We start from the raw sequence: 10,315 nt of genomic DNA on the forward strand, positions 1-10,315 counted from the left end.
CCGATGTCCGGTGCTTTGCAATGTGAAAAAGTGAAGCTTGACTCTTTAGCCATGAGGACCAGGAGGTGTCTACAATGACCAGGTGCTAGAATCGAGCTGTCCCACAGAGGATGTCGAGTACTGCGGTGTTGGTATCTGGATTGGCCCCAACAAGCCTGGGCAACAGCAACTCACGCAGAAAGCAAAGATTGGCTTTGGTGCAGACCAGCAAGGTCTGAGGGGCTCATCCTTTGGAGGGGAGTCAGGGCACATCTGGAGCAACCAGGAAAGCCCAAGAAACAGAAGAGTTACCTTTGAGGGGATCCACCAGTAAACAGACTAGGGATCGCAAAGGAGCCTCAAGTGGAAATGCAAGAAGCAGGCCCACGGAACACTCGTGGAGTGTAGGCCCACAATCTTTGGTGCAGATGATGCTCGGGGCTTGGGCTACAAGCAAACTAAAGCGCAACTTCAGGAAAGCTCGGGAAGTCAATGCACTTATCAAATGTGCACGTGTGAGGAGTTCCAGTTCCACGTCACTTGTTCAGGCTGCAGGTCTCAGCTTTGCTGCGGACTCGGGTCAGCCTTAGAGAAGTCTGGAAATCCTCTTTATGGGCTGCAGGTACTTTGTTATGTTATGTTCAGCTACTCAGACCGAGTGTCCCGGCACTAGGAGGCCTAGACTGAAAGAGCAAAGAGCCGTGGATTACTGTAGGAACAACCAGGTCTTAATCTCCCTCCTATTCACCACCAAAACAAGTGCCAATACTGAGTATCGCTCACGGAACTACTTTCAATAAGGCTTTTTGACCAAAACATAACAGTCTGCTAATTTTACTTGCATCATTCAATGATTTATTTGAATCTTTCTCTTTAAGAATTTTTCGTCAAAAAACAATTAGTGTGCATACAGGTAATTTACAGATCCTGTGTAACAACAATATCTTACAATAATTACAAAAAACAGTAACAGAAATATGTATATAAACACAACTCACACCTCACATCTCTTCACTCTTTTGGCCAAGACACTCAAACAATCATCCATCCTACCATAACATACTAACACATCACAACTAAGAGTCCCAGATCACAAATGCAAATACAAAAAGCAAGCTCAATACTCCTATTTACAAAAAACGATCAGGCTTTTTATGTTAAATTCCACTTCTGAAAGACTAATCTTTTTTACAAAAGACTGTACAAAGTTTTTGTACATCAAATGGTGTGTGACCTGAGGCCAGGTTGACGCGTTCCGAACCCAATAAGTGCAGGGTTCACCTCGGGACCAAACCAAGACTCTACAGAAAACAAAAACAACATTGTAATTTTCTTCCTATACAAAAACCTAAAACCAGCGCTCCACAATAGCCTCTTGCCTACCTTAATCTTCAGGGTATCTACCCTCTTGCGTGAGTGAGATGTACAAATCTAGAGTGAAACAGGGAACACAAAACAACAGCACATGTAGAAGATTTGACGAATAAAAAACGACTCCTTCCTTTCCTGTTCACTAAGAAGGATTAGCCAGATAAACTTACCCCTACACTCAAAGAATTGAAGCTGGACAGGCAAAGGCAACAGAGTTCCTAAAAGTGAAAAAGATCAGCCTTAATCACTCTGCATGTCTAACATACGCTTCTTACTAAGTCAATGGGGGGCTGGTGGCCCACGCTTTTGTACCTGATTAACTTCTGCCGCCACCTACACCAATGTTGGCGCTGCACCAAACGCCGTACACTCGAACGCTGAAAAGATCGAAAGTGCAGCGTTAATATCCATGGTTTAAAGAAGTTTTCGGTTTCTGCATCAATCGAGCTGTTAATTCGACCGAGGAATATTACCTAAGTCGGACGAGGGTGAATTCATCAACCGGGAGTTTGCTGCCGCGTACTAGAGCGTCCTCTTGCATTGTGGGATATTATGGCCGTCCATTGGTTAGTTCCATGTCACATGACCCGGCTTCCCGATCGTGTTTTTTTCTAACTTAGGAACTTTATTATTTCCACGTCGTCAATCCCAGTTCGAAACAAAGGAGATATAATGGTGAAAAACCTTCAGGCTTCATGATCATGTTTTGGGGATTTTACTGTTTAAACACTATCAGTTCTATTAGAAAAAAAAAAATTAAATAGTGAACACCCACCGTTCCAAATGTCTCCTGTAAATCGGTATCCAAGAAATGTTTTTCAATATCCAATAAAGGAGGCGGTCTAACTACAATGCGCCGATATGCCTGTGTGTTAATATTCAGTACTTGGCTATCCAACGAGTAATCCTGCTTATGTTAATAAGAAGACAAAAAACCTTAAGGGGTTCTCTGTGTGCAGTCTCTGGATGACGCCATCGTTGGTGACATCTCAAGGTTCTAACTGCGAAGAATCACTAAAATCAAGTATTTGCCCTAAAGATTTCTGACACCTCATTTAGCCCATTAATGGCTGTATTGAACTTCATAATGAGTAATGCCTCCCGTTGACTCAGTTTTGCATCTAAATCTCTTCTGCGTGGATCTTTCCCTACCTTCGATATCACTGTCCACCTTAGGTCTGCTTCACTGTGATTTTTCTCTGCCCAATGATTCACCAATGGGGCATTAGCTACTGTTCTTCTTAATCTTGAATTGTGCTGCGTGATCCTTTGTCGCACTTCCTGACTCGTCTTCCCGATGTATAGTTTGGGGCAGGGGCAAACAATTCCATAAATGACATTCCTTGTTTTACAATTTGTAAAAACGTCATGCTTCCAATGGATGCCTGAAAAAGAAAAGACCATTTCCTCCATCGTCTGTGCGCAACATGAACACGTACCACATTTGTGGTGTCCCACTACAGGCGCTAGTCCTAGCATACTCCTTAGGTTAGCTCCCTGTTCTGTAGGGAATGCTGCTCGAACAGTATGGTTGGCCAAGCTTTTTTCTTTTTTAAAAGCGAATAGTGGTGGTGTGGCAAAATCCACATGTAAGTCTTTAAGTAAATGCCAATTCTGCGTAATCATTTTCTTAAATTGATGGGCATTCAGACAGAAGGTTGTAACGCAAACTAGCTTCTTCAAATCAGGTTTTGGATTCTGTTCCTGTAAGGTCTCTTGTGGTACCCACCATGCTTTTTTCACAGAGCGTTTTAGTAATTTCTTTGGGTTTCCTCTTTCAAGCAGCGGTTCAATGAGTTTATGTGCATGTAAAAAATATTCATCCCTAAACGTACAATTCCTTCGGATCCTAAGGAATTGTCTGAAGGGCAAGTTCTGTTTTACACTCCGCGGGTAGTAGCTAGTATAGTAAAGCGCCTTATTCCTATCCGTTGCTAGGTTTCCTTCTGAGGCGTATACTTTCAGGTCCAAGAATGTGATTGTTTTGTTTGAGGCGGTGTGACTGAACTTAATATCACTCGTCCTCGAATTCAACCATAGGATGAAATCCTTTAAATGTTGATCAGAACCTGACCAAATGAAAAACACGTCATCAATGTAGCGCATATACTTCGTAATCAAACCAATGTAGGGATTATCATTATACATAAATGTGTTCTCATATAAGCCCATAAACAAAACAGCCAGCTCAAGAGCAAAGGGGCAGCCCATAGCCACCCCCTTCGTCTGATAGAAAAAATCTGAGTCAAATGTTAACATAAAAAGCCTGATAGTTTTTTGTAAATAGGAGTATTGAGCTTGATTTTTGTATTTGCATTTGTGATCTGGGACTCTTAGTTGTGATGTGGTAGTATGTTAGGGTAGGATGGATGATTGTTTGAGTGTCTTGGCCAAAAGAGTGAAGAGATGTGAGGTGTGAGTTGTGTTTATATACATATTTCTGTTACTGTTTTTTGTAATTATTGTAATATATTGTTGTTACACAGGATCTGTAAATCACCTGCAGGCACACCAATTTTTTTTGACGAAAAATTCTTAAAGAGAAAGATTCAAATAAATCATTGAATGATGCAAGTAAAATTAGCAGACTGTTATGTTTTGGTCATAAAGCCTTATTGAAAGTAGTTCTGTGAGCGATACTCAGTATTGGCACTTGTTTTGGTAGTGAATTTCAGTGACTCAGCCTTACTGAGTTGGAGTAAGGGCCCTTGTTTGTTCCTTAGAGTCTGATATTCACTGGCAGCTTGTTCCATAGTTGAGGAGCCAAGAGTCTATAAGAGCGCCCGCCAATACGTGCTCGCTTGATTTTAGGAAGTCTGGCGGGAGCAGCAAGGATGCTTCATAGGTGCCTATTTGCACAGGGTAGTCACTCCTTGACGCAAGGGAGATTCTTCCATCTTCTAGTCAAAGTAGAATGTCAAAGTCCCAGTATATATGTTGCAGAGTTTCATCCAGGTGTAACCGGAAGTCCTAAGGACTGGATTCCAATACTTATACTAAGTTAGGAGGTTGGATATACTCTGGGGACTCACCTATGGGAGGATCAGGGAGGGGGGTGGTTACACCCCTTTCCCTTTGTCCAGTTGCACGCCAGAGCAGGGGCTGAGTGCCCCTGCAACCAGTTTGAACTGGGATATGCCCAAGGGCAACAAGTGTGCCAGAGGCACTGTCTGAAAAGCATTCTCTGAATGCACCCACCCAGCCCCAATACACTAAAGCATGTCTGGGAGGTGGTTACACCTCCCTGTGACAGTAACCCTATTGTTCAGGCCTGCCAGAATTTCATCCAGCAGCAGGAGGTAAGACTTGTGTCTATGGCTGCAGCATCTATTTTTTGATGCTGGGGCTCTTTTAAACTATTACAGGTCAGGTAAGTGTGTACATGTTTTCTCCATCTAGAAGGGTGGAATTATACCTCGGCCGCCAGGACCTGGCGGGGGGTAGGATTCCAAAGTGTTTGACAACAAACACAACATGTTTCCTTGCAGCCATTCCAAAATTAGAATTTACCGCAAGGTTATAATGCACTTGGTCTAGCAGCATCACAGAACAGCCTCAGATAATAGATTCCGAAAGCTGCAGAGGGGTCCCACTCATGCATGGGCACCCTATCACACAAAACCAAACACTCTGCCTTCATGATTGATAAGGCCTGCCATAGGAGTGACTTATAGGTTTATATCCCAACATCTGGTGGCCTCTTGATTTGAGTGCAGCACCCCAGCCCAAAGACTCAGTGAAAAACTTAGGGGTCATATGGGATTCTAACCTCACACTGCATCATCAAGTTCACACAGTCTCTGCAGCATGCTTTGCCAAGATCAGAATGGTGAAAAAGTTCATCAATTTCTTACCCAACAACACCAGGAAGATTGTAGACCAGGCGTTGATCACTTCGCATCTGGAATACGCTAACGGCCTATACACAGGTCTGTCTGCAGGTCTTTGCCATCGACTTCAGACAGTCCAGAACACTGCAGTACGACTGGTTGGTGGCATTCCCCTACGCGAGCACATCTCACCCCACCGTCGCAGACTTCATTGGCTTCCTATACAAAAAAGGGCAGAATTCAAAGCACTGGTACTGGCTCACCGTGCATTGCGAGGCAAAGGCTCTGCCTACCTTTCCACTTGTCTCACCCCTTACAACAACACCAGGACTCTTCGTTCTTCTTTATAAAATTTCCTCACCACTCCCAGATTTAAAAAACTCGATGAGGCGGAAAAACTTTATAAGTATATACTCCTGCCCTCTGGAACAAGTTACCTAATTCCATCCGGTTGATTCAGGAAGAACTACCCTTCCAGAAAGCCTTAAAAAGTCACTTAACTATCACCTTTTTAAACCTCACTTAATCCTGCATATGATCGCACAGGAGCGCCGGGACACCCCGTTGGGGTATATGTGCGCTATAACAAAATACACTATAACAAAATATACTAAAAAAAATTTATCAGTGATATAAGGTAGATATAGGTATTCTATATCTCAGTAAGGGGTGCATGCACCACCTTACCCAGGCTGCACTAGCAGACCTGTGGTGCCATTTTGGAATGCTTCCCAAGGGTGGCATAATACATGCTTCAGCCCCTGGTAGGCCTCTGGGGTACCTATGCCCTTGGTACCTAAGGTACCATATACTAGGTTCCCTGTGTAATCTAAAGACCGGTTGCAAGGGGTTCTTTACTTATACCTAAGAAAAGGGTTGAACATACTCTGGGGACCCAGCCCCTGCCCTGGTGCAAAACTGGACAAAGGAAATGGGTGTAGCCACCCCTCTTTCCAGACCCTCGCATAGGTGGGTACCCGGAGTATGTCCAACCCCTTTCTTAGGTTCCCTGTGTCACTACCTTGGGTGGTTTCTTGCGGCCCAAGCAATTCTACAGGCTCTGTACCACTAGGATAGCTTTCAATAAAGGTTGTCTTTAACCTATCACCTCTAAGGGGGTGTTTGGACTGGTGCAAGGTACCCACTTTAACTAGTGGACAGCACACGCCAGGCCACCTTCTCAAACCTAAGGTATAGGATACGTGAGCATTCACTGCTTAATTTGAACTGGTGTTTGCAGGTGGTGGGCCCCAGCACTCATTTTTAGGGACCAGCTCATTTTATCTGCATAAGTAGTGGCATAACAAAACTTGAGGGCATCCTACCTGCAAAGTAGATAGAGGGAGCTCCTCACTCTCCGGACCCTGTCAGAAACTCTGCCGAAGGGGAGCCCCTGCAGCGCCAAGAGGGGGGGCATCTTCATCCGGTTCACCATCTCTGGACTGGGACTTGGCAGGTGGATCCCTCAAGGCTCTGGGCTCCTCGTCTCCGACCGGGCGCCCTGGCACGGCGGCGGGCGGACTTACTTCAGCAACCCGGAAGTCCCGTCTACAGTCAGGCGCGATGCCCCCTGACTTCCGGTTTTGCCCGCGGCTGCGGCAGTGATTTCTCGGGGCAATAGCGAGGGGTGGGCACCCTCGAAGTGAAAAATAAACGTAGAAGCGAGGTGGGCACTTGCTTAGGACCCTGATAATCGGGGTGAGCACCCGCAGTACAAATAACGAAAATGGGGCATAAGGCAGGGTAGCACCTGCGAGGAGCACGAGCAGGTCAGAGAGCAGCTCCACGCTGCCAAGCTCAATTAAAGCGCTCCCAGAGGGAGACAAAGTGCAGGGACAGGTAGGGGCATGGACAACGAAAAGTCAGCACAGGTGCAGGGGCAGCCCCCAAAGTCTCCTCAAGGTCCTGGGAATACTCCTGCAAGGCAAAAGGGGTCCAAAAGTGTTCTCCAGCATCCAGGGGCTGGGCAGGGCCCAGAGAGGCAAGCCTTCCCCCGGGACCCAGCAGCAGCATGCCCCTGGTCAGATTCAAGTTGGGAACAAGAACATTTTCATGGGGTCACAGCCCCTCTTTTATACACCTTTTCCCTTTGTCTTTAGGTGCAGGGTGGGGGGAGAACCAGTCGCAGCTGGTTTTGGAGCACCCTTGATGGCTCAACCACCCCTTTCATTCACTGGCAGGCTAGGGTCATCAGTCGCACCACAGGGGGCAGAGCCAGCATTGTGTGGGGAAAACCCAGCCTCATTCGGGACACAGATGCAGCCCTTCCCTCACATCAGCATGCTAATCTCTCCATTCACCACCGGGGCAGACCCACACAGACTTCCTGGAGCCAGGCTCACCAGCCAGCTCCAGCCAATCACAAATTACACAAATATGCCAACTTCTAAAAGTGGCACTTCTACACTAGACACAGTCATGCCGCATATATCATTACGTAGAATTCAATCTCACGAGTTTGCAAATACCAAACTCAACCCTGCACTCCCCCCACATCAGGAACTACCATGGGCATACATATTCCCCATTCATTCCTATGGGCGGGCAGGTCACTCACCACACATACTCAGAGAGCTCAAGCACTTTACACTGTACCACAGTGAAAAAGTGCGCAGAGGCCTAAAATCACCAACACCAGGTCACAGAAACAGGCTAGGAAAAATCAAAAAGTCTCGGGGTGAACCTGCCTAAAGGGCCGGGTCCAACAGTTCCCCTTACACCATGGGTGCTGCAGGGGGCCATTGTTACACCACTGTACATCAGACATTTCAAGAGAAAGAAAAAAGGAAGAAAGCAGAAAGTCTGAGGAAGAGACAAATGGAAAACTGTAAAAAAGTGAGAAATCAGAAACTACCAACACAGAGATGAAGGATCAGGGTGTGTCTGGTGGCGAATTAAGCATCCTTGAGGTAGATACCAGACTACTCAGCCTTGGTATTCGGCTGGCCAACGTTTAACTGCACCGGCCACAGGCTTCTCAGCAGAGCCCTAGGCATGGCACTCATTCTTTTCCAAAAAAAGCACTGTGAACATTGAACAAATGTTTTAAAGGACACAACTTAATTACAAGCAGCAAGCTATCCCGCAGAGTTAAAGCCCGTGCCAAAACAGTGAAAGGGTCTGCCTTCAAAATACCTTCCATTAAACAACCCCCCCTAATCCAATCCATAATTCATTCACCTCAAAGTCAACTCCAAGCAGCAGAGGAAATAAACATTATTATTTTGTTTTACACTGTACAACTTTGATGACACATTGGCACATCACTAAATCAAAGCCAAATTTGTTGTTAAAATAAAGAGAAAACTATTCACAACTAATAACATCAGAGGTCAGCAATAAAAATAGTCTCATTTGTGTGTTCATTGACTTGCAATAATGTTTTTTTTTAATGTTGGGAATTTACTAACCTTTAATGCTCTAATATTTGTTTATGTTTAATTTCAGACCATTGTGAAATCCCCCAAAAGCTGCACTAGTATACTTATGGAAAGGAAAAACCTGTCCACATCAGAAAGCTTCAGGATTGTTGGTTTTTCAGACCTTCCAAATCTGCGTGCTCCGCTCTTTGTAACATTTTTACTCATTTACATGATGACCCTAATAGGGAATTTACTCATCGCTGCAATAATTTGCTTTAACGCAACAATGCACAGTCCAATGTATTTCTTTCTCGCAAATTTGTCCTTTATTGATGTCACTTATACCTCAGTAATTTTCCCCAAAATGCTAGAAACCTTCTTCGCGGAGATCACACTCATTTCTCTTACTCAATGTCTGCTTCAGGAATATTTCTTCATGTTCACACTGTCCACAGAATTTCTACTACTTGGAGTCATGGCTTATGACCGGTATGTGGCCATCTGCAATCCATTACGTTACATGACCATCATCACCAAAGGCACCTGTCTCAAGATGGCTGCCTGTAGCTGGACGATTGGACTGACAGATGGACTACCACACACCATACTAATGTCTGGACTCTCCTTCTGCAACTCACACACTATTGACCACTTCTTCTGCGATTTAACAGCCTTGATGCACCTTTCTTGCACAAGCACTCACACCATTGAAAAGGTGAGTTACTTTTTGGGTGCAGTAATTGCACTGGTTCCTTTCATTTTAATCATAGCATCCTACATAAATATTATTTCAGCCATCCTGAAGATCCAGTCCCGTGAAGGAAGACACAAGGCATTCTCCACCTGTGGTTCTCACCTCACCGTAGTCATTTTACTCTATGGGTCTGTTTGTTCCACCTACATGCGACCAACGTCAACAATTTCCGTGAAAGCCAACAAGATCCTGTCTTTGTCCTATGTCGCTCTCACGCCTCTTTGCAACCCCATAATATACAGTTTGAGAAATAAAGAGTTGAAACATGCCCTTACTAAAAGAACTAAAGCTGTGAAAGTCAGAATGTGAATGGGTATCTTTTCAAACGCATCAAAATGCCTGGTTACTTACCGGTGAGATTCATTACACTGATCTATGTCTTCCTTATCACAGTCCTCACAAATGAGTATATCTCCATTCATGCACAACCTAATTACCAAACTTCACTTTTCCTTTTAATCCCAGATGGCCACATACCTATGAATATAAATACATCACTTATTGGTAATGACTTAATGAAATACCCAAGCAAAAATAGAATCAGATAAACAACAGGGAGCCGTGGGTAGGAACTTAGGACTGTGATGAGGAAGACATGGACTCAGAGTGATGAATATTACTGGAAAGTATCCCACCATCACCTCCTTTTGCAGTCCTTATGTATGAGTACGTACCCAAGCCAAGAAACTGATTTAAAACACTTACCACAAATCTAGCATACATGAAATGTAATGCAATGACCCAAATGGCACACTACAGGAGGACCCATTGAACTGCAAAACAGCATACCAAAGTCCAGGGATACAGCACCCCCAACTGCAAAGGCAATGGGTCATAATGCGAGAGGCACAGCCAAAGAGGGAAAACAACAACGGGCCTGAAGAGAAGCCATGGAAAAGCTGCTCAGGAGGCACAAGCATCCCAAGTAGACCTCCCAGAATAAGTTGCCAAAACAGGCTGGCCAACCAAAAAACAGGAAAGAGAAACGGCCAACTGAAACCCACGGGATATGGAAGAGA

General features: G+C 44.8%; 1 protein-coding gene across 1 annotated transcript; it reads left to right on the top strand.

The window, feature by feature from the left end:
• The first annotated feature begins 8,666 nt into the window (after positions 1 to 8,666).
• On the top strand, positions 8,667 to 9,605 carry LOC147700756 (olfactory receptor 1G1-like). The gene has a single exon (XM_086929218.1). It carries the CDS (start codon positions 8,667 to 8,669, stop codon positions 9,603 to 9,605), a length of 939 nt encoding a protein of 312 aa, XP_086785344.1.
• The last annotated feature ends 710 nt before the right edge of the window (positions 9,606 to 10,315 follow it).

This window comes from Lissotriton vulgaris, chromosome 7 (genome assembly GCF_964263255.1).
Source record: "Lissotriton vulgaris chromosome 7, aLisVul1.2, whole genome shotgun sequence".
NCBI lineage: Eukaryota > Metazoa > Chordata > Amphibia > Caudata > Salamandridae > Lissotriton > Lissotriton vulgaris.